At 27.7% G+C, this 26,571-nt stretch overlaps 2 protein-coding genes across 3 annotated transcripts in view; one reads left to right on the top strand and one right to left on the bottom strand.

The window, feature by feature from the left end:
- The window catches only part of LOC126907865 (E3 SUMO-protein ligase RanBP2-like), a 35,780-nt gene extending 31,423 nt beyond the window's left edge, over window positions 1-4,357 (bottom strand). Inside the window, exons 1-4 of one of the 2 annotated variants that reach the window (XM_050689505.1) lie at window positions 3,901-4,357; window positions 2,514-2,739; window positions 250-423; window positions 2-174 (exon numbers count right to left, since the gene is read on the bottom strand). In XM_050689505.1, the coding sequence (XP_050545462.1) occupies window positions 2-174; window positions 250-423; window positions 2,514-2,739; window positions 3,901-3,996 (669 nt within the window). In that variant the 5' untranslated portion in view covers window positions 3,997-4,357. The remainder of the gene's footprint in view (window position 1; window positions 175-249; window positions 424-2,513; window positions 2,740-3,900) is intronic. The other variant, XM_050689506.1, reaches the window with a different exon arrangement.
- Window positions 4,358-10,176: 5,819 nt separating this feature from the next.
- The window catches only part of LOC126907871 (aminopeptidase Ey-like), a 38,092-nt gene continuing 21,697 nt past the window's right edge, over window positions 10,177-26,571 (top strand). Inside the window, exons 1-6 of the mRNA XM_050689516.1 lie at window positions 10,177-10,307; window positions 10,411-10,651; window positions 15,543-15,833; window positions 15,903-16,249; window positions 18,983-19,282; window positions 19,345-19,531. Coding sequence (XP_050545473.1) covers window positions 10,454-10,651; window positions 15,543-15,833; window positions 15,903-16,249; window positions 18,983-19,282; window positions 19,345-19,531 — 1,323 coding nt within the window. The 5' untranslated portion in view covers window positions 10,177-10,307; window positions 10,411-10,453. The remainder of the gene's footprint in view (window positions 10,308-10,410; window positions 10,652-15,542; window positions 15,834-15,902; window positions 16,250-18,982; window positions 19,283-19,344; window positions 19,532-26,571) is intronic.

The raw sequence follows: 26,571 nt of genomic DNA, 5'->3' as shown, positions 1-26,571 counted from the left end.
CTTCACAAATTTGGGATGCTATGATATACCAATCAATATTGTTTTTTTGGAAATTAGAGGTTTTTTCAATATTAATCACATAGTTGAAGGCTTCAAGTAAACGATTAGTGCTTTCAAATAATTTTAACTGTTTTATTCTAAAATTCACATCATCTGGTCTCGTTATAGTTTCCACTATATATAATAATAGCATTTTTTTTTTTAATATAAAAATAAGTTATACTGATAAATTTAAACAATATATTATACCTGTTAGACTGTTTCCAACTTTAGAAGCATCATAACTATTGTTAGATGTTACCAATCTTTCTCGTAACTTAGAAACTGATGGATGATATGGATACAATGCTTCGACTTGTTCACATATTGTTGTGGCTTGAATATCATCAAACTTAATAGAAGAATCTATTAGAAGTTCACAACCTTAAAACATAATTTCATTTATACATTATGCTACAATTATGAAAAATTAAAAAACCCATTTTATATGTATAATTAAAAATTAACATATATTTAAAAATTAATTTTTAAAATGGAACAACCATAAAATGGGATGAAAATATCAAAAAATTATATTAAACTCTAGACCTACAATGATAATCAAAAATTTTTATCATAATTTAAATTTTAAACGAGTTCTTTAAAAATATTTTTGAGTACTTAAACTTTAATACTCTAAGATATAAAATTCTTAATTTTATAAATAAATAGTCTTTAATGAATATAAAAATTATGCACTGTAAATATTTTAGATAATAACAGAGCATACTTAACATATACAAATCAATTTAAAAATTGTTAGAGCATTATTCAAGTAAATTTAAGGAACATAAAAGAAAATAGACACTATTTGAATCATTGAGTTAAGAAAGGGGTCATAACATTTTTTGGTAAACTTATTATATCATGCAAGTTAAGTTTTTAACACATAAAAAAATATTGGGTGTTGAAAAAAGGCATTTCTTATAATAGATTAAAATATTTGTTGAGTGCAAAATCTAGACATGTCCTAATTAACACATACTATAAATATAGCTTTATCAATAATAAATCAAAATTTTCTACTGGATTTTATAATAAAATTTAAATTTGTATTTTAACTTAACATTTACAGTATGTACTTTTTAGCTTTGATGCGAAGCTGAGAAGGTATTGGTTATACTATGATATGTTTTTTTTTTTTACTTAAAATAGCCATAACTTTTTAAAAATAATCAAATCAATATAATTTTTTTTTATATAGATGCATGATATCATTACCTTTCATTTGGTATATTTTTTTTATAAATCTGACTCTTTACCTGCCCACAGGGAGGGATTCAAAATGACAACTTTTTCAACTTAACTTTTTAAAATGTTCCGGAAAATCTGACACTTTTATATATATCATAAATTAAAGCTAATGTAATATACTTTATCATGGAAAAAAAAATTATTTAATTTTTATGGTGAAAACAGACATCAAAGTTACTAAAAAAAAATTCTTTTTTATATTTTTAACTTTATAATGCTATAACTTTTTGATAGATGTCTGGATCAATATAATTCTTTTTTTTTATGGATGCATGATGTCTTTAACTATCATTTGGTATATTTTTTTTATAAATCTGAGTCTTTACCTGTCTACAAGGGGAGATTCAAAATGACAACTTTTTCACAAAAAATTTACTTTTTCAACTTAACTTTTGAAAGTGTTACAGAAAGTCTGACACTTTTATATATTTCTTAAATTAAAGCTAATATAATGTACTTTATTATGCAAAAAAAAAAAATTTCGGACTTTATTTTCTCTTCATGGTAAAAATACAACAAATACTATTTTTGTGTGAAAATTCTCGATTTTATTTTTTACAATTTTAACTTTATAATTCTATAACTTATTGAAAAGTGTATGGATCAACACAATTTGTTTATGAGAAATAATATTTTTTAATAATCCCTTTTTTATTCGACATACTTTATCTTAATCAGGATATCAATAAGGAAATAGCAGATCATGTAGCTTTTGGAATAATCCACCAATTTTTTAAAATTAAACACTATCTAAAGATTTGCATCAAAGCTTTTTTTTTTTATAGTTATTTTAATCACTGACAGATATCATTATATTTGATCCAACTATGCTAGGTGACCACTGTGCCGCGTCTCCCTGTGCTGAATTTTTAATTTATTTGGTTTAATTATAATAGTAGGTTTTAACTAGTTAATTTTTCAGAAATACAAATTAAAGAAATACTATTTGATTATTTGTAATTTTTTACTAACATTAACTTAAAAGATTATTTACATTTAAATATAAATAATTTAGTTTTAGTCAATGATTTAGATAATTAAAATAATTGAATCTAATATAAATAGAGAAAAAAAATGGTATTAGTTTCTTTAGCATTTGAATTCAAATAGTTTATTTTAAATCCAGTTTAAATGTTGAGTAAAGTTTTAATACTAAAAAATGCTATGTTGATCATTTTTATAGTAATTAATTTATAACTCAACAATAAAAAGTTACTTACAAGACAATAATAATTCTGGTTGATTAGGAGAAATAGTTAATGATTTTTGAAATTCAGAGAAAGCCTTTTCCTTTTTTCCAAGTTTCACATAACACTGACCAAGTAAACGATGACCTTCAGGTGAATTTTCATTTACGCTTAAGTAAGTCATAACATATTGTTTAGCAAGTTCAAACTCGCATACTTTGTAATACATACGAGCAAAAGATAATCCATTTTGTTTTTTCTAAAATAAAATAATGAATATTAGCAATTTAATCTAATTGTTAATTTAATTTTTTTATTCAAATCATCTTAAAGTTACTTAATGTTTGTATTAAAGAAAATAAGTAAACCTGTACAGCTCGGAGGAACATAATTTAATCTTTAAATTAATGCACCAAGGTGTAACACATTCCTGACTATACTATACACAGGTTGCCTAATGTTCTAGATAATCTATATATTATTTAAACTAAAATTTTAAAATGTTCAGATAATTTGTTGTTTCAAAAACTTTCCTTAATATAAGAAATATAAGTAAAAAGAAATTGTAATATAATAATGTTGAGTTATAAGTCAAAAATTTTTAAATTATTTCTTATAAAGCTGATGATGTTTAACATTTATGAAAAGAGTACTATGTACATAATTAGGGCCAGAAAGTGAATGCATATATATATTTTGTTGAAGTGACTCTAAATAGTGTTAAGTTTATGTAACGTTGTAGTAGAAATATATGGCAGCATAGAAATTTTTTTTTGTTTTTGAAATTGGGGGATAAAACTTCTTAATCCACAAAAAACTAAACCTCAATAACTATACATTACAAAGTTGTTTAATAAAAATTTTACTGACCGGTGGTATGTTTAGAATAACTTAACAGTTATAAATGCATAAAATATGAAAACTCTTCTCAATTAAGACTTCTAGTATCTAATAAAATTAAACCTTCTCTAAATGGAAAAAGTCTATAAACCCGGTTTTATATGGATTAAAATTAACTTGTTAAATGAAAATCTTCATTTAATGAATAAAAATTTAGTCTGCTTATATTTTATGATTTTACTTGAGATTACAGAAATTATAAAGTTTTAGATAATTTAACATTTAAATAGATCATAGATAAAGTTATTAAAATAAAATTTTTATTCTTGATAGGATTAGTCAATTCCCCTAATATTAATATTACAATTTTATAGTTTTAAAATAATTCTTATTCTAAAGGAAGCTTAAGGTATTTTTACAACCTTTAAAAAGATTCCATTAAATCTTGCACATAGAAATAACCATTATCCTCTACCTGATTCGATTTTTAAATTAACATCACTAAATAACAACATACACTCTCTACATTTTTTTTATTAATAATAAAAAGAAACGAGCTGTATTTAGTTTGTTTACAAACCTCGTGTACGTTGGGGACTTTTTTCAAGTGTTCTTCAATTAGGCGATCGACATCTTTTTTAGAACGGTAAAGCCCGGACTTTATATTACCAATCATTTTTAATTAAGACTCAATTATAAAATTAAAAAAACACATGAAAAGTAAAATTAAGCTCGGTACGATATAAATATTGAAATAGAAACGAAAAATATTGTCTATTTAACAGTTGTCAAGTAGATTATCAGCAACTCACATTTATTGATAAAAAAATTTAGATAAAAAAAATTTAAAGTAAAATAATAATCCTTAAATTTAAATCGATAAATAATTGATTACGAATAAATAAAAATGTTGTTGATGATCCCACAATAGACCAAAAAATATCCAATACAAATAAAATCCTATAAACACAATCTTTCAGAAGCACGCACCATCACTGAACAACTGCCCGCATTTGTAACCTGTATTCCCGAGAAAAACGGTTATTGTACAATATTTGGTTCAACGTTTATATGTATTATCTGTAGAACGCAAAATGGCTTAATGATAAGACTGGCATACTACAACCCCGGTTGTTATTTTATTATTTCCGCTTGGGATAACGATATTACTACAGCAAGTCAATTCAACGACTCTCTTTGATTTTTTTACTTCGAATATATATAGAAACTGTAAGAAGGCCTAATTATTATAATTTAAGGAAATCCGTTATTAAAACCTTGATATTCCATATTCCACAACGGCACTTATAGTTTTACTATACGACTTTATAGCTAATACAACTAAACAGTGATAATTGGGTCACCAGATGCCACGAAAATTCCATTGGGACACTTTTCTTATTTATGTAAACTTTACATATACTTTGTTCTGAAGGGCTCAATATTAAAAATTATTTTATAATAGCACATGATTTGAATTAGGAAGATTTGATAATTTGTTTAGAAGTAAAGTTATTAACAATTAGGTGTATACGTATTTCGTAAACAATTAAGAAAAAATTTTTCAAGTTCATCGGTAAAGAGGGAGGAGGGAAAAAATTACACTTTTATGTTTTGTATTATTTATTACAGATAACATAATAAGAAAATTATACTATTTTTTTATTTCATTTTTAAAATTTTTTTCAGTCAATAATATTTTGTCCAATATAAAAATTTTTACACCACTTTACAATCAAATTTGATTAGGTAAGTGGTTTTTTAAATATGTTACAGAAAATGGAAGGCCCCCTGCCACCCTCTGGTATTGCCACTGGCTATATACTACCTTTTTTGTTACCAAATAAAGAGTTGATTAACTACTAGATTAATCGCAAAATAAATAAAACCCAGCATAGTGGGGTGGTGGCACAGTGGGGTCGTGGCATAGTTGGGTCCAGTATAGATGATATCTGACAGTGATTAAAATCACTATCATAAAAAACGCTTTGATGCAAAACTGTAGAGTGTTTAATTAAAAAAAAAAAATTTGTCAAAAAAGTAAGTCAAATGAGAGCTGAGAAAATAAATGATAGCTACAAAAAAAAAGCACATAGTAAAATAATATTAATATGAATTTCTTCTCACGAGAGGAGACTACAGTAATGGAATTTTTGATATTTATTGAAGTTATTGATTCTAAATGAGATAAAAATCAAATGAGTTAAACATTTTATTTTAACTCAAAAAGAATTAAAAAAAAATTCAGTGCCACAGTCGTGAAAGACCCAAGTGTTACCGTCTCAAAAACCATACGCCTCATTCGTCACTTAATAAAAATGGAAATTTAGCTAGCTCAAATTTTAAAGTTATTTTTCTCGACTTCAAAGAAACAAACAAATTTAAATATGATTAATTTTTTATACTATGTCATTTAGATTGATATAATATTTATGAAAATCAGTGTAATCCCCTTATAATAAAATAAAATACAAAACCAAGAATTTTAACATAATAATAGCATATTTTTAAATACGGTAGCTATTATCACCATGTATTCTCCTAATAAGATATTTTAAAATAAAATAAAATACAAAACCTCGAATTTTAATAGAAAAATAGCATATTTTTGAATACGGTAGCCATTTGCGCATAGAATATAGGTCGTCGGGATAAATTTTTTTTTTTCATTTTATAGTACATGACATAAGCTTTAATTTGATATATGTTTAAAAAACGCAGTATTTCCAGAAAATTTTCAAAAATTAAGTTGAAAAAGTTGCTATTTTAAATCCTCTTTATGAGCAGAATAAGTATTAGATTTTCAAAAAATAAAAATGATATCAAATGAAAGGGAAATATCTAATATTTTAGTATAAAAAAAAATTATGTTGATTTGTTTATTTTTGAAAAAGTTATGGAAGTTTTAAGAAAAAAAAGACAAAATTTACCGATTTTTAAATTTGTAATTTTTTTGGATATTTCCCCCATTTGCAAGAAATGAGGGAAAATTTTTCAATTTTTAAGGGTAATGTCTTCAACTAGATACGATTTGTGATATTTTGACGTATTGTTGAAAGAAATCGGTCGAGTGAGATCTGAGAAAAAGTGGCAACAGACATAAAAAAAAAAAAAACACATCATAGTAAAATTAATACCTTCTCAGCTTCGCATCGAAGCTAAAATGTTAGAAAAATGATAATTGATTTCTTTTAGTTACTTGTCTTTCTTGATTTATCAGCTAAGAAATCATATAAGCCTTAAAATCATCCCTTATATCTTAAAGGGGTGTCAACTTTATTTTTTTTAATGGGGTAACATACATATTTATTTAACTAATACAATAGAAAATTATGTAATGAAGAATGTGACTGACCGATAACAACTTTTGGATTAATACTTTGGATGTTCCTCTAATTTTTTTTATCTAGACGAGATTAGTGATAAAAATAGCATCACTAACTCCATAACCTCAGTAAGTACTTTAAATTGTTAATAACTTCTGAATTACAGGTCCTAAAGTTGTTATCAATCAGTCTCTTTTTTAATTAAATCATTTATTATTTATAAGATAGTTAAATATATATGATGCCATTTAGAAACTTTTCTTTTTTGTCAAAAAAAATTTCTTTTGAAGTTCAATTTTTTACAGTAAATATTTGTTTAAATTTTTAAAAACTAAGGTTTTTGTCTATATTTGGTTACTATAAGTGCAACTAGATTAAAATCGTGTTTTTTTAAGGTGTTATTTTAATACTTTAATTTATTTATTAAAATTTATTAAGTGGAAGCTGATAATTTTTATGGATAGACAATTAGCATTCATATTCTAGTTTCGCATCGAAACTAAAAAAACACAACAAAAAATGTTAAAAGAACTTACTTAATTGAGCGTAATATAAAAATTGATTATAATGGTACAAATTTATTGTTAATTTCTGATAAAACACAAAATAATTTTTTTAAAAATTTATCAGTAACATATTACCAAAATAATTGTAACACTTTAGAATGGTTTTAGACAATACAAATAGAGTCAAAGAAGTAATAAATAACAAAATAAAATTATTTAACTTTGTAGTAGAATCCTATTATAATATAATACCAAATTTGACAATATATACATTGAAAACATTAGAAATGAATGATTTTAATTATCTATATGGAGAAAATTGGTTATGCAACTTTTTATTTGATTAAGGGGATTTTTTTATAATTTTTGAGGGTAATTGAGGGTAAATAATGCTATAACTTTTTGAAAAATATATGAATCAATACAATATATTTTTATGAGAAGTACTATTTATTTATTTCTTTCATTTGACATACAATTTTTTTAATCGGACCATTTCCCGTTTATACAGGGGTGGTTCAAAACTTTAAAATGCGTATAGAAAGTAGAACTCTTTCAACTTATTTTTAATTAAAATATGGTTATTGATTATTGATACGTAACCTAATAATCAAACATAAATATTTATGACATTAATTAGAAGGATTTTGTTATTATTTAGGCCATATGCGAAAGTCTAATGGCCGATTTGAAATCGGCGCAAAAATGTATTTAGGAAAGTATATATTGGTCTCGGATGAAAATTCCTTGTAGACCAGTAGATTTATTCATAAATAACGAACAATTTTTTTTTAATTGTTGTATCAAGACCTTCAACTTTTATATACGTTTGCCATAAAAGTAATTATTACTATATAATTTTTTATAATTACTCTGTAAAAATTACAATAATAAATCATTAAATATCAATTTCATAGTATACTTAATTGCTATAATAAATATTTATTCATATATTACACTTATAAATCATAAAACTTGTAATTAGTATATAAATAAGGAAATAGGAGATCATGTTGCTTTTGGAATAATCCACCAATTTTTAAAAATTAATAGATTTTTGCATCGAAGCGTTTTTTATGATAATGATTTTAATCACTGTCAGATTAAATCTATACTGAGTCAAACTATGCCACGAACCCACTATGTTAGGTTTTTTTTGTTGCAATTTCTGATTAAATACATGCAACGATTACCGCAGTTACTATCTGATAGTTACTTACAGACACCGCTAGAGGGCGCTACCTCTTTTTATTTTTATTTTATTTTAAATATGTTATATTATGTTTTTTATTATTATTTATAATATAAGCAAATTATAAGAGAAATAAAAAATTCGTTAAATATCTATAATACTCTATATTATACTTGGGAGCCAAATTGTTGAATTGTATTAGTAGCTGTAAATAAAAGTCATGCATTTTTTGATAAAGTTCAGAGACATGTTCAAGCAATAATTTTATACCAAATAAAAGTTTACAAAATTTCGTATTTGGTGGTATAAGACGCAAATGATACTAGTGTACAAGTAACACCGATGAGAGAAAATGCTGGTATGTTCATAATATTCATCAGAGTGACTATCAAAATAGACTAAAAATGTCTATTCTTTTAACGATCTAATCGAGAACTATCTTAGACCGAAGGATTGTATTATTATAATTCATATTTGAAAAGACACATCAGTAGAGACAATTATATAACACAACACTCGATAACCAACAATGTTTGACAAAATACATCAAAATAAACAGAAAACATAAAAACTTTTTGAGAACAAGCACGTGTAAAGATCGATTGAGTAATTTGGCAATTTTGCAAATAAAACGCGAAAGAACAATTTTAATTGTTAAAGATGATGTATATCAATTTTTAATTCTAGTACTGAAAAGCGATTACTTCTTTAACAATAGTATAAATTGTTATTGTTATATAATAATACATTTTTTGTAAATTTTAATATCTTGTTTATTTAATAATGTATCATAGTTTCTATAATTTGTTTAGTCAGATGAAAAGTTGTATTTTTGATAAAATGAAAACATATATTATTATATTTTTTTGTATACAGAGCGAGTCCCGAAGATGTGATAAACCAAAAAAATTCTGGTCTAAAAAACATTTGACTGTAACATTTTATTTTGCAAATTTTGCATTTTTAGACTATGTTAAAAGCATATTTTTTATAATTTATCTTTAAGGAAACAATAAAAATAAATAAATTTCTAATTTTTATGGAATTTTAAAATGCCCATTTTATAACTATTTTATTACAATAAAAATTAATAGGTAATTTTCACTTTAGGATACACATTACACATACAAGTATTTTAATATAATAAGTGGGTATGAAGCGCACATGAGTATAGGTCATATTAATGTATGTGCACTCCACCTACGCTGAAATGTGAAAAGCATGCAGTACATAGTTGTTTGGGTCGCTTATTTTTAATTTTTTCGCTTATTTTTATAAGTTTAAAAACTTAAAACTGGATAAAGGGAAATCAAAATCGCTGTTAGCCTCTCAGAAAACATTTAGCTGAAATTACGCTGCTGTTTCATCATGACCATAAAGAGAAGGGTTCGAGGGAAGTGAATACATCTGTTTAGACTACTCAAACATTCTTTCCTTTTCTGTATACCAATTTTGTTTATTAAAATACCTCAATATAAACACGATAATATTCAAATTTTAAATTATTCTAGAAATTTAACTACATAAATCATCCAGAGATTTTGCCATCAAATTATTTCTCATAATGGAAATTAGTATTTTAGTTCTATTAAATTTTTTATTAAGTTTATAAATCTTCCCCTTGGCTCAATTAATATACAAGATGGAATTCTATTCATTGTACATTTAATTTTAAAATTTTACGCATGCTTTCTATTGTGACTATAAAGGAATACATCCAATTTTCAGGTTTCTAAAAAGAAAAAACTTGTTGTTTAAATACAGAAGGTGTAAAAAACAAATATATGTAGTGAATACGTGTAACTTAACACATGTTTCAATAATTGATACACTGGCAATGGTCTAAAAATCTCCCACCCATGACAGATCTACAAAAATTAAAACAAAATAACATATGTTATAAATTTTAAGTCTAATAAATGGTATTTATACTATTCGAATACTTGATAAATTTTAATTTTTAGTAAGTAAATACTTTTACAATGTAATGAATATTATAACTATAATAATTAGTATTTATGTTTTATAAGTATTCTACTGTGTTATATTTTTTCCTTATTGCATAGCTTAATTCTTAAGTTCAACGAGTAGTGCGCCAAAATTCTAAGGATGTCAACTCTACAAGCTCGTCACCGGGGACATAATATACCTGATGGAGTGACAACATTTAACGAAATAGAATATGATAGAGAAGGCGGTATATTTCTAAACAAGGCAAAACTTATTTTACTGGGAGTTATCATGCTCTTATTAATAGCACTATCAGTCGTTCTAGGACGTTATTCAGTTGAAAGACAAATAAGGCCAGTATGTATAATATAAAGTTATTTTTCTAATTTTAAAACTTCTAACATTTATTTTAATCTTATAGCACACATATATGTGAACATATATATATGTATGATAATATGTGCAAAAATAAAACGCAGAGATGTTAGATATTTCAATGCAAAATGTAAAGTTGTTTAATGTCTTCATTTTAATTGCCAATCTTACTGCACGTACAGTAGTAGTCAATATTATAAAACACCCCCAAATAATATATTTCACGCGTTTAGATTTTGGGCTTGATTTTCGGCAGCCATTTGCACATAAAAGATAATGTAACACTTTTTAACACATCATAAGGACGCACTATTTCTATAACATTTTCAAAAGTTGAAAATATTAATTGTTAATACAAATATTGCTACTTTGAATTCACCCTGTGGTCAAGTATAGGTTTAGATTTCAAAAAATTATGTTTTTCTTTTAGTGTATGTAAAAATGTCTGTAGTATTACGAAGTGATGAAAATTTTTTGTATACCAAGTTCTTTCAATTCTTTTATATAACTTTAAAGTTGTTAATCTTAATATAAGATAAAGTGCAGCATTAACTATTTGTGAGTGTACTATTTTCTGGGAAAAAACACGAATACCTACTCGTACATTTTGGCACTGTGTAAATGATTCAGCTTAAATTATTATCTTCGATGCGAAGCTGAGAAGGTATTAATTTTACTATGATGTGTTTTTTTTTGTGTTTGTTACCACTTTTTCTCAGCTCTCACCAAACCGATTTTTTCAACGAATGTCAAAAGATCACAAATCGTATTTAGTCGAAGACATTACCCTCGAAAATTAAAAAAATTTCCCTCGTTCCTCGTAAATGGAGGAAATCTCCTAAAAAATTATAAATTTAAATATCTAATTATGGACATTTTTTTTACTTAGAACTGCCATAAATTTTTAAATAATGATTACATCAATAGAATTTTTTTTTTTATAGATGCATAATGTCTTTACCTATCATTTGATATATATATTTTTTATAAATTTGACCATTTAACTGCCCACAGGGGGAGATTGAAAATGACAACTTTTTAAAGTGTTACGGAAATACTGACACTTTATATATATATTAAATTAAAGCTTATGTAATATTCTTTATTATGGAAAAAAAAATTTCGGACTTTATTTTGTTTTTATGGTGACAATAATTATCGAATGCTATTTTTCTGTGAAAATTCTCGATTTTATATTTTTAACTTTATAATGCTATAACTTATTGAAAAGTGTATGGATCAATACAATTTTTTTATGAGAAATAATATTTATGTCCCTCTTTTATTCGACATATTTTTTTTTTAAATAACACCATTTTTCTTAATATATATATATATATATATTTGTTTATTCATATATCAAACTTATAAATCATATAAATTGTAATTAGGATATAAATAAGGAACTAGCAGATCATGTAGCTTTTGGAATAATCCACCAATTTTTTTAAATTAAACACTATCTACAGATTTGCATTGAAGCGTTTTTTTATAGTGATTTTAATCACTGTTAGATGTCATTATACTTGACTCAACTATGCCACATCCACACTGTACAGCGACCCTACTGTGGTGGGGTTTTTTTTCTTATTTAGATTTGATTTGTAGGAAATCTTTCAGAGGAGACTCTAGGTATAAAAAATTCTAAATTAATAATAGTAATATAAGTTCTTTAAATTATGTTTGTAAAAACAAAGAAATTTAATTATACATTATTTTTAGTACTTTCCTCTACAGTAGTGGTTAACATTGTAAGACACCCCCAAATCATATATTTCACGCGTTTAGAATTTGGGCTCTTACCCAATCGTAGACATTTAAATCATAAATTCATGAAACTTTTGCCTTTGTATAATATGTTCACAATATTAAAATAAAAACGCTTATTTTGCATTAGTTCTATTTGCAACATAATTTTTACTTACATTTTCGTTAAAAATGTTATTTCTGCAAATACAGAAAATGTCAGTCATTAAATCATTTTAAAGGCTTTCAAAACAATGTTTACTAATATCCAACTGCGTAATTTTTTTCTACATGTTATTTGGATAATTAAGTTTTATGAAAAAAATTTTCAAGCCATCCAGTTAAAAAAATTCAAACCACAAGCAAATAATGAGAATTTTTAAGCAAGGTAAAATTAGATATTGTTAGTAATTTACTGACAAAGAAGTTAATTTATTTAATATGATAGGAAAAATCACATAAAAACGTATTAATGTTTTTGTATATTTATATTTTATGTTATTTCAAAAAAATGATATAAAAACGTAATATAGATATTTAGTAACTTACAAAATAAAATAAAACATTATATTTTTTTAAAAAATTTTCAAAACATTGATAATATTTGGAAACCAAACGTCTTTTTTTTAATTTAATAAAATAAAACGACATATTGTATATTATAATTAACATAAAATAATTATAGGCATTTATTTAACAGTTTATATGTTCAATTATTTAGTATTTAGTTGTCCCACCTTTAGCTTCATAACAAGCTTGAATTCTTCTTATCATTATTCTGAAAGTGTCCTACAGTAAATCTGACTAAAATTTTGTCAAGCAAAGGCTATTTCTTTTTTGACTAATCGAGATTGCGCTCATTGATCATTCTCTCAATTTGATCCCAAGCATTTTTTTTTATGTTGAGGTCTGGGGAACGGACAGGCCATTCTAAAAGAGGAATTTGGTTATCATTCATACATTTTGAATTTTTCTTGAATGTGTGACATGGAGCGTTATCTTGCCGATAATACAAAATTTTGCGTCTTTCGAAAACTTTTTTTAAGAGGAAGCATATAATTCTCCATAATTTGAAAATATTTGTCACTATTTACTGTATCTTGTACAAAATTCTATTCCTTAGTTCCTTTTCCTGACAAGTAGCCCCATACCATTATAAAACTACCGTCTTTCTGAACTTTCGCGGCAAGATAATTGCTATTGCATTTCTCACTACTCGTGCGTCTCATTCGTTTTAGTCGATCAGAGAAGAGTTGGAACGATTACGTTTCTAAATAAATTTGTTAAAATAATATAAAATATATATTTTTATGTGATTTTTACCAGCATATTGAATAAATTAACTAATCATGGAAAATTGTTTTCTTAATATAACTTCATTGAAAAATTTTTCTTCTTTGTTGTTCACGAAAATGTTCAAAAATTGTTTTTGGCTATGGGGACCAATAGCATCAACGTGACGGGAACTGAACAGCGACACACACCTTGCCACTATACTAATTCCCTCTGCTATAATAATGTTACATCAAATCGCTAAGACAATAGTGACCCCAAAAAGTTGAAATGGAGGTTATGGCGATGATGATTAAATGACTGATAGTGGCTTTAATAAATAAGTTATCCTGTTTTTATCTCAACATAAACCACTCTCTCCTACATCATTTTTTTTGACTTTCTAATTAGTTATGTTTTGAATTATTAAAGACACAGGAATCTTTCTAGGTAATTTAACATTTTATTTATTTCTAGGATTTACATTTTTATCGATTTGAATACTGAAATAGGATTTTAGTTACTATTTATAATATACACATATTAAATAAGGGAAATACCATTCGTATGTTTAATAAAAATAAATGAAAGTAACTGGAATAGAGAAAGAACTTAAAGAGTTATACAAATATTTAAACTAATAAAAGGAAACTGCAATATAAAAATCATAAATTGTTTGGTAACTTTTATTCAACGTCTACAAAAGTATAAAATAAAATATAAAAATATATTAATATTCGGTGTTATTAAATTTTTACTTATTTTCATTATTTGTTTACCATGAGTATACGATACCTCAAACCAATTTTTAGAATATTTTATTTTACCATTGAGTAAGTTATTAATTATTTGAAATATGACTAATATTAACTTGCATATATTTAATACATGTATTATATTGCATAACTATTACGCTATCTACTACTAGGAAAATGAAAATCATCGTAGATAATGTTTTTTTTGTATAAACAGGGCCTCAACTTTGGTAATGATTGCCCGGTGGTTGGTTTTACATAATAGTTCAAATATGCATATTAGAGATTAAATAGTATATTCAAGAATTCAAATAGTGTTTTGGGAGTTATTAATTATTTTTTACAATAAGTTTTATTATTTGCTGGTTTTAATGAACTCTAATAATTTAAGGCATTCTGCAAGACTGTTTGGTAATGTAGCTTCATTTCTTTTTGCGGTATTATGATATTTAATTGAAACTATAGTTTCACAAGATATGCATGAATTTGATTCTGAGTTGTTCATCGAGTGTTTATGGCTATGATAGATAAGACACATTCTCAGTCTTTTCATTATTATATCTTGTGAGGTTTATTTTATCGTGTTCACCAATTTTCAACAGTGAATTTTATTTTTCTTAGTTTAATATCTCGTTGGGTTTATTATTCATTTCTCCATGTATTAGCGATGATTTTTTTGTTTCTCTTTTTAGAAAGCTTTGGAATATACATGGAAAAATTCTACTGTACAATCGTTGACGAATTATTTTTTTTCTAAGTTTGTTCATTCATTTCCTTTAATGTCTATATAACTAGAGAGCTGATGAAATTATTTCTTTGTTTTGGAGTATTCAGTTCATTAATGATTGGAGAGGTAACTTAACTGGAGTTGACTTGATTTTGAATGTATTTTAGTGCTCTCAGTGAGTCTGTCATTACGTGTTATTTTATGACATATAATTTAATTAAAATTTTAAAAATTATTTCAACGTTTTTTTAAATATTAATATATTTTTTTAACTGGGAAATTTGAAAGTATTTAATATAAAGAGTCTACAAATAATTAAAAATGTACAAAACATTTTTGAAATTTATTTTTATATTATTACACTTTTTTATAGTACTTAAATGATGGTTCATCGATGAATATAAATGGCGATGACTCGTTTACATTATTCTCAGCTATTGAACCGGAAAATTATAAAGTTTTAATCGACCCTCAACTATACATTACTAATGGTACAGTGTCCAAACATGACGCCGAGTATAATGGAGAAGTGGAAGTAATTTTTAGGCCAAGAATTGACACTTCTGTTATTAAATTGCATATTGGACCATTAAAAATTGATAATACAAAGACTTTGTTAAAACGAAGAGAACATATTAATACGGAAACAGAAAAAGTATTGAACGTAAGTAAACTTAGTTTTAATAAATAATTTATGAATTTAACTAAACAACTGTTTTTCGAAAAATAACAGGACAGATATGAATTTAAGATAAATGTCGATGTAAATGACGATCAAGAAAAATTGACAGTGACCGTAGAGGAGCCATTGAGAATGGGACTGTACTATAGCTTATTTGTCTATTATACGGGTAAAATTGGTCGAGATCCAGATTGCAGTGGGTTTATTAAAGTTGTCTTTGACGAAGAAAACGTTAGAAACCAATGGTTTGTAACCACTAAATTAGCATCAAACAAGGCTAAATATTTAATGCCTTGTATAGATAATCCTAGACACAAAGCTTTTTTTGAAATGAGTGTGGTAAGACACAATAATACTAATGTCATTTTTAACACTCAACTGAAGTCTTCTATTATATAGTAAGTATATATAAGCTATAATATTAATATTTAAAATTTATTTTTATGTTTTGTATTGTTAAACGTTATTATCAGTGATTGTCTACATAATGTGATATTTATTGCCCCAAGGTGCTATAATTAGCACTGACTTAGAATAATTTATTTTTGGTGGGGTCATTTTAATATATTTGACCAGGAAGCAGTTATTTTTAAACTAGGAAAAATACTAAAAAAAGACTTCTAAATTATATAATAAATTTGATGATTTATCGATATAATATATTTATCAATATAACTATCAATGAAATTATGGTATTGCACTTATTTTGCATGACTAGTACGGTTCTTCTATGAATAGATCACTAACTATGGTTATTTTCATAATTTTCTAGAATTTTAACAAAAAAAAAAACTTCTAAATATGTTTAATGACCGAAATTAATTTGAAAAAGTAGCGTTAGGCGTTATAACAGTAAGCTTTGTTGAAATAGTTCTTAAATACTTCTGGTTTATCTTATCCTACCCAATTGAAATAAGATATAACAATGAATGTGTTAAAGCTTTCATGGATTGTCTTGTTTGAAGTGCTTGAGGATATAACAATTTAATATATTTATCTTATTTTCACTTCATACATGATCATTTTTGATAATGGCTAGTTTTTCATGAGATAACCATCTTGGTCTTTCAAAAACTCGTAAACCTCTTGTTTTAATGTAATGTTCAGTTTTATTGTTAATTAAATAAACTTTTAAGAAACTAATTCATAATATCAATGAATTCATTACTTTTAATATATGTATTTACAGAACATATATTGCTAAGTTCTTCAATGTATAATGTTGACAATTTAATAATTTGATCTATTCATTTTTGATTGAGTAAATCATCTGCTAAATTAAAATGGTTTAAACAATCTGCCTCAATAATTGCTTTGGACACTGATGCTTTTATAAATTTCCATAAGAACATACAGATTTAAATCAACTGCTATTTTTCCAAATGTATTTATAATAGTGTTGTTAGCAGTAAACAGTTTCAAGCGTGAGGCATTATCAGGTTTTACATGGTATTAAAGAGATATCTGACCCGTATCTATAAGAAATTGTCCAATTTTTTAAAATTAGATAGTGACTAGATATCTTTTTTAGTTTTCTATCAGGGAAATGAAATTAGCATAATGTTTACATGGCTCTACACACTTTTTAGCTTTTTGCCTACAGTTAGTGTGATAAAAAATTAGTCCATTTTAGTCTGACTGGAATCTAAATTCGTGTTCTTGATCCTTGTGATTTGATGTTGTTTTGAAATTAACATTCTAGTTTCAATTTTGAAATTTCAATGATAAGAATTTTGAGGAGTTAGGCAGTGGTACCAGTAGTTATTGTCACAACTACCTTAGTTTTAATTTTATTTTAGTTACTTGTTAGCTAATGTAGCCAATTTTTCAATTGAACCTTTAGAAATATCCATGGTGAAGGGCAGGTGTTTAAACCATAATGATTTAAGGAATTCTACAATTAAATTTGAACCACTGAGACGTTTCTTTTTATTAGGAGCACAAATGGTTTTCTATCAACTAATTCAATGTCACTTAATAGTTTATTAAGATTTGATTGTTGCTATCAAAAAATAAATCGACTAACCGTGTTATTAAGATTGAATATTTTTCATTATTTGGACGTGATTGCACTATACTTGCTACTTAATAACATGATATAATTTAGTAGTATCATTAGTAATGTTGCATAATGAAAATTGAGTTTCTTTTAAGAAAATCATATGCCTGCGGATCGTTTTTCCAAAAAGGAAGGGATTTTAATTTTAATCTGTTGACATTCAACTGCTCTTCTGGTACGTTACCTAATGTTCCATCGTTTTATATTTAACAAATATCTGGCGGTACTTGTCATAGGTCACCAATTGTGGTTGTTCTCAATAAAAACTATATAAATACCGATTTTAATAGACAAATAATAAATTTTATTACAATGATATATGAAAGGTACTGTAGGTTGTTTTTAATAAGAATTCTATAAGTTAATACAAATTGAATAAAAGCTACATTATCAACTGTTATCAATACAGTATCATCATGTAATTTACATTTAACATTTAAAAAACATTTTAAAAATACAAATATTCTATATATTTTTTTAATTTAAGGGTATATTATAAACATATTTAAAAATGTTTGGAGTATATTTACTTTATATCTTAATGTTCTTAAAAATCTGAAATATCACTCTTTAGAGATAAATGTTATTCTAGTAAAATCTATCAGTTTTTAATAAAAATTATCCGCTTTTTTGTGAAACAAATCCAGACAAATTGAATGTCAATTTGTTAAAAGAGCATTAGTTAACAAATATACATCTTTTAAAAAATAGTTAAATTCTAATTTTTTGAAATTTTAATTGCTAAATATATATTTTTTAATATTCTGAATCCTAACATGTATAATTGATATAAAAAAAGTTTCATCACTACTGCCATAGTGTGTAATTCAATTACCATGATTCACGGCATTTAACAAATGTTGTTAAATTGAATGTTTCAAACAAATTAATATCTCTAAAAATATATTTTTTTCTTCAATAAATTTATTTTGAAGAGAATTTAAGACTATAATGGATAAATTATTATTGGATAAGAACTTCATATTATTTGTATGAAATTTTATTTTTTTTATGCTGCATATTTATAGTGTGACCAATGTAACTTAATAAATTCGATAAAAATATTTTACAGTAAAGGAGATTCGTTTTTAGATAACTTTGAGAAAACTGGACTAATTAGACCAGATTCTCTTTGGCTATTTATATCAAATTTCAAAAATAATACAATTTTCTCTGACGAAAAAGTACATATCAACGCGTGGAGTCCTATTTCCTTAACTACCATAGACACATTAGAAAAATATGTACCGAAAACTATAGACGTTATGGAAAAGTATTTAAAAATAAAGTTTCCAACTAACAAACTAGAAATCGTCTTATTACCCAGCAAAGTAACTTCTCTAACTGACAACTCTGGAATAATAACTATCAAGTTTGTACAATAATAAATATGTGTTTCCAACTAAACAAAAATTATTTAAAGTTTTGTTTCAGAGATTTAACACTTATTGAAAAACAAAATGTTTCATCAGTTGACTATCAAAATTTAGTGGAGGACCTAATACAACATGTTATCCACCAATGGCTTATACCGTTGCGTAGTCTTGATAAAATTAGTAAACAAGATATATGGTTACATGAAGCAATAGCAGATTTCTTGAAAATTATGAGTATTAATAATGTGAGTAATACAAATTGTTTTTGAGCCTTAGGATACTATCACACTAAGACAGTTACACCCCACAGACTAAACTGACGCAGTCCAATCGCTCATAATTTCACAAGTCACACTATGAAAATTTTACTGTTTTTTTTTTGGACTTAAAAAAATACTGGAATTATTTGTGTACTAGGCAACAATGTGTTACTAAAATATAGAATAAAGCAAATGTAAATTTGTGTTGATGTAATAGTATATAATACATCAAAACAAATTTTAGTTACTAATGAAAAATAAAATTATAACATTCTCTACAATATAAAATAGTTGATGTTGAATTTCATATTTATGTCAAACTCCAATGAACTAATTACACTCTAAATGTTGAGATTGAATATATTATAGTTTTAGTACTCAATAATAATATAGATAATTAGAAAAACATATTCTATAACATCTATAATATAATATATTACGATATTATATCCAATAATATCTTAATGTCTACATTATACAAAACAACAATTATTAATAACCAACTACCTATTATTTAGTACAACAAGTATATATATATATATATATATATTTATATAAGTGTTTATTTATATACGTGTATATGTGTGTCCGTCACAATTATTGCAATATACACACACAAAATGATGTCCAAATAAAAATTGTCTGGATTAAAAAAAATATATATAAAACGGGGATAATTAAATAGTTGTTCTAGCATTGGCAAATTTTTAAATGTTTTACTATACAATAAAATATATTTGATAATTTTCAAATGAAAAATCTGTCGAATAACTCTTCCATGTTTTTTATGCTGTGTTTTATTTGTGCGTAATAAATTTATATATTTTATAAATTTAAATATTATTAATTTACAATATAATACTATGTTTAATTAAAAAAACAACCCTCCAGAGTAGGGCTGAATAATAGTTGGGACAAGTATAGATGATATTATATAGTAATTAAAATAATAGTGTAGGACATTTTGCCGCCAAAAAATTCGCCGCGGACGGTTCGCAGAACCAGACTCTTAATAAATAATAAATTTATTATCATTAATTCTTTTCGAAAAATTATAATTATTTGTGCCTAATCCTTCATTGATAAGTCCTTAAATACAGTACAATGATAAAAAATTAATTATTTCTATAATGACACAAATTGTTTAAATTTAATTTGTAATTGATTTAATTATTAAAATTTGACATAGTCCTGTGACGCTCCGCGTTACACGTGCCACCTTTATCAGCCATCGCCTTACTATTTGTATATGGTAGTTTGACTGACTAACACTGCATGCGATATACCACGGTACAAAGTCCAGCAAGTGCCGCACGTCTGTCGACGATCCCCACATATATACGTTTTAGTCAGACATCTTTGTGACACCACGAAAATCACCTTTGTTTAAAGACTACTTTACTTTATTATAGTTTTCAATTTTCGTTATCATATGTTCAGTGCAGACACGTATCCATGGGGGGAGGGCAAGGGGCCCAGGCCTCCCCCGAAATCCTGAAATTCAAAAAATTTTTCCATGTGAGATTTTCTATAGAAAAGTCTTCAATGTAGAATTTTTTCAGTATAGCATTTTCTATTTTTTGAAATTTAAGTTTTCAGTCGTCAGAAATGGACATTCAGCGTTTCAAATTACATACGCAATATAAATATATTATATTTGTACATATATGAATATGTACATTTATGTTGAGTTGTGAATAATGACATTAATTATTAAAGCAGTTATTTAATGTTATTTTGTTTGTTTATAATACATGTCCATTACAAACCACACCACGGCCAAGGCGGAATACCCCTTGACGAAAAAAATCCTCAGATTTCGTTTCTGCTGTAAAATATACAAATGATATATTGAGTTCATTTCGAAAAATGCGGGAAACTGTTAGCGACACTTTCAGAGGAATTTTTCAAGCAGCGTCGAAATTTTCAGCGGACCTTTTTGACGCTGAACTTCAAGCTCCAAGAGTTGCATCACGACAGAAATCTCGTGTAAATTTATTCCTTGTATCGATGTTTTGATACAAAATTTGACGGATAGATTTATCAAGAATGAAGATATTCTCTCAACTCAAGTTTCAACTGCTACTTCCAGGATATGCTTCCGAGAAAAAAATGGATGAACTGGAAAAATTAGGTTCATACTTTGAAGACGAAATGTCATTGTCCGCAGTTCAAGCTGAGTACAAGTTATGGTGTGCCAAAATGTCATCAATTGACCCATCAACAGAAATTTTGAAACTGTTGGAATATTGTGACAGAACATTTTTTCGCGCGATAAATCTTCTTCTCAAGCTATTGGCTACTATTCCAGTCACAACGGCCAGCGTAGAAAGATCGTTTTCCACAATGAAGAGGACAAAAATTTTACCTCGTAGTGTGATGGGTCATGACAGACTAAGTGCACTCGCGATGATGACAATTCACTAGGATACTATTGTTGATCCGGAAGAAGTGCTCAACCACTTAGCAAACAAAAAAACAAGAAAATTACTTTCAAAGGTGTATATTTTTTGTAAAAATTCTTTCAAATATAGTTGAAGTTATTTATGCACTTTTTACTATTTGTACTATTAATAAATTAAATGTCACATAAGTATTTTTTTTTTTTTGCTCGGCGAAGAATTCCTAACTATGATTCTGGAACTTGACCCCCCCCCAAACCAATTTCTAGATACGGGCCTGGCTCAGTGATTCATTTTTTATAACATTAAAAGAATATTGTGGAATTGTTTAAATAAACTGTTCCACGTGCCAACCACAAACTTAAGTGTCGACTACTTTTTTTTATATTTATTATTATTATCACCGAACCAATTGTGTGTCAACTGTTTCAACTTATGGTTCGACTGGAACGATAAATTGAATTCGATAGAAGGAGGAAAAAAATGCGGCGAATCTAAGATTTCAACCCGACCCACCAAATAATCTTCTTCCCCTGAATGATGATATCTCCAACGAAAGGACCATGCAACCGGAAGATATGGAATACGAAAAACACTCTGAAGATGACCGGGAAGTTGGTCACTATCATATGACACATACGATTATTATTATTATTATTATTATTATGTATTTATGTGGGTACGTCGAGGAGAAAGCCAAACGGTACGAGGAATTGAAAGCAACCAGCTCCAAAAAAACTGAGTCATCCAGCTCGAAACAAAGTTGACAACTTGATCAAGCAGGTCAACTTGTCCGCCTGCGATGAACAAGGGGTCCTAAGTACTAGGAACCAATGAACTGTCCCATAAACCTGTTCGTAGAGCAAATTATACCAGATAAGACGGAAAAACCACGGTTGCAGACAAAATTTTCGGAAAATCGTCGTACGAGTATCCAGAGCGTTTTTAATCAATGAAGATAACAATTTCTCTAGAAAAAATGTACGGTTTTCTGATTCAAAACGAGAATCAACCAGAAACTATGAAGTAGTTAGTAGTAAGTAAGTAAGCATGTAAGTTACTTTTACCTGGAGAAAAGGTCTCAGACACTAGAGAACCGTGACTTTTAACAAGTCATCATTACTTCCGTCATACAGTTTGTCATTAGCACGAGCTTCCCTGCCGGAGTTTTCAGCAATAGACAGGAAGATCTGACTATATTTATATCGGAAGTTTAAGCGGTCCTTGACGAGGCAAGAACACCATTTAACAAATGGGTACAAGTGTTAGCACCTTATTTCAAGGAGGCGCACGAAACTGTGGAGAAACATACTTTGTATAAACCCAACTTGGTAGATATTCCTACATTAATTTATGCGATGGTTAAACAGCAAATCTATCCAGAAACAAATTCTCAACGACTTTTATAATGGTACTCAGGGAGAAAACTAGACGTTAGGCGAATTCATAATGTGAAAGTGTCAACTAGCTCGCCGACTACATTTTGGCTTGCGGACTACGAGCTAGTCGACCTTATCATGTCGTGGATGAACAAAAACTATGGGTTAAATGCACATATTAGGTGACCGAAGTCAATAGGTGATCTATCGAGATGACTGACGATCTTTTTTCGAACGAGATATCGATGAGTTCCAACTTTAGATGAGAAGAGATAAAATAGAGGAGGTATGGAACGAGTTCCAACAAGTGCAGGCAGCGCTGGAAGGAGAGAGTAACGAAGAGTCAAACAAAGGGAACACTTACAATATAGAGAAGAATTCGAAGAGCCATATTATAAATTAGTAGCAGAAGCGGAGAGAAGATAAAATAAAGAGGGAGCCCCATCAAATGAAAATAATACAATTACAAACACAGAACGGCTGTTAAAACAGCCTATCGTAAAATTAGCAGCGATAAGAATATAGGTTTTCAATAGGATATATGAAGTGTGGTCGGCATTTTACGATATGTTTAATAGATTAATACACTTAAATAATGACCTAACACAAATTCTTCTTTTTAAGATTTACCCTGCAAGAGAAGTGGCTGACTCTATAAAGTATTTAGAAACTATCGAGGAAAATTATTTATCGGCTGACCAGAGTTTAATTTCCAGATATAATAATATCAAAGTTTTAGTTAGTAGGGTAAAAAGGGAAATTATGGTTCCCTTGCTTCACCTACCAACTGACCGACAAGTCATCAAGAGAGAGGGATAATAAAATTTAACATTAACTAACCTAATGCGATGGGAGGGGTGGAGTGATGAAACATGACCTAATCTAACGCAACTTGTCACGTGCCTAAATCAATTATGCGAAAAAATAAAAATTAATTTTCCGAGGTAGGTACGCATTAACCCTTGAACGTGCGTATGGTGTGCGTCGAGTCCGCGTGTTTGTTGTGCCGTACCCCATATGCAAAAGCTTAATCCACCGACACTCAAGCACATTGCCATATCGCATATATTGTTACACGATCGCCGTCGACACTACTATCACCAACACCTAAGCCGCCGACAACGACGATGATAATCGCTCTAACATATTGATGAATGTTGATTTCAACTAATGTGTTAATAAACTGTATGTATTTGTTTGGATTATCACGCAGCAGGTGGTTATATAGATATACGAAATATCGGTTTTTTGACGAAAAAAACGCATTTTCCAGGTATTTTAAACGTCGAATCCCCTATTTTGATATGCGACATGCACATATTTAGATAAAGACCGTACGTAAAATATTAATTTTACCTAATTAAAAAAAAAACATAGATTTGTTTAAAACAGACATTGTGCCAGATGGCTTTTATAGATGATTATATATATTTATACTATCACACTTAAGATGAATACAGCAGATGGCTTAACTCGGTGTCGATGTCGCCATCAATAATATTAAACGTCAATTGTTAATATACGAGTTAATAAGCTGCGCTTGACTGTTATTCGTATAGTAAATATAGTTATAGATTCGTATAGAACAATAACAAACGGTCACGACTTGATCTCGTTGATGGTATCACATTACCTCAACCTTTAAGTATTCAATACCTTTATATTGTGGTGTCGATATTTAAAGGCAAGGGAGACATACATGAATGTGGAAACTATAGAGGTATAAAGCTTATGATTAATAGTATGAAGATATAGGAAAAGGTAATAGATAAGAGAATAAGAAATGAGACATCGGTATCTAAAAACCAGTTTGGATTTATGCCTAGTAAGTCAACAATGGAGCCATTATTTTGTTTGGGACAATTAATAGAAAAGTATTGGGAAAAGAAGAAAAAGTTGTGTATGGTATTTATTGGTTTTGAGTAGGCGTGCGATATAGATAGAATACTAAGAGTATTCTATCGCATAGGCTGAAAGGTAAATTCTACAAGACTGTAGTGAGGCCAGCTATGATGTATGGTTCAGAGTGTGAGGCGGTTGATAAAAAAGTAGAGCAGAAAATGAGTGTAGCAGAGATGAGAATGCTTAGATGGATGAGTGGAGTGATTAGAAAAGATAGAATAAGGAACGATCATATAAGAGGGAGTATAGGTGTAGCGACAATCGTGGATATGATGAGAGAAAATAGACTTAGATGGTTTGGTTATGTTATGATGAGGAGACAGGAATCGGAAGTTGTAAAATGAATATTGAAGGAAAAATAGGTAGAGGAAGACCAAAAAAGAGATGGAGGGATAAAATTGAATGCGATATGAGGATGGCTGATGTGAGCGTAGATGATGTGGGTGATCGTGTCGTTTAGATAAGTGTAAGTTTAGGATAAGGGTGGCCGACCCCAAGTAGTTTGGATTAAGGCAAGGAAAATGAAGAGGAAGATATTATACTTTTAAATTAAAGAACTACTAATCAGGAATAATGAAGGAAGTAGGAATTCATTTTGCTTTTGTTATAATTCAACAATATCTTAAAATTAAACACTCTACAGATTTGCATCGAAACATTTCGTATGATACTGATTTTTAATCACGTACAGGTACAATTTCACTCCTTCAGGACTCGCCATGCTGGGATGGAGATTCCGCTTGAGAACTCCAAGACTTATCTAGGCCTAGTCGTAGACAAAAGTCTAATGTTCGAACCGCCCATTACCCGTGCGACCGAGCGGGCCCAGAAAGTCATGAACACCCTGGCGGAACTCATGCCTAATCTGGTAGGCCAAGGGATATGCGGCACAGACTATTAGTCAGCGTCGTACACTAGATCCTACTGTACAAGTCCCCAGTATTCGTTAGTACTTTTTAGTATTCATCGAAGAATCGAGAGTCCAGAGTGCAGTGGCAGGTGGCGATCAGGACAGTTTCGGTATACCGAATTATGTCCGGAGTGGCGGCTGGTATCCTGTCGTAAATTTCCAATCCATTGATTTATTTTTTTTAGATAAATATTGTGTTATTATACTATTCCATACAATGAATATTTGATTTTCATATCCAATCGACACGCACATATATGTAACAAAAGCAATCGATCCTCCATTGTGATAATTCTCCTATTCGCTACAAACTAACTAACAAATGCGATGATAAATAAATTCACTTCACGAAAAAAAAAATAGATATACTACTTATTTCATAACTAAAACATATTATAAACTTAAATATATCTTTCAAAATAATAAATTGAC

Source organism: Daktulosphaira vitifoliae, unplaced genomic scaffold, assembly GCF_025091365.1.
Source record: "Daktulosphaira vitifoliae isolate Bord-2020 unplaced genomic scaffold, ASM2509136v1 Scaffold_5, whole genome shotgun sequence".
Lineage (NCBI taxonomy): Eukaryota > Metazoa > Arthropoda > Insecta > Hemiptera > Phylloxeridae > Daktulosphaira > Daktulosphaira vitifoliae.
This window is presented reverse-complemented; position numbering and strand designations above follow the sequence as displayed.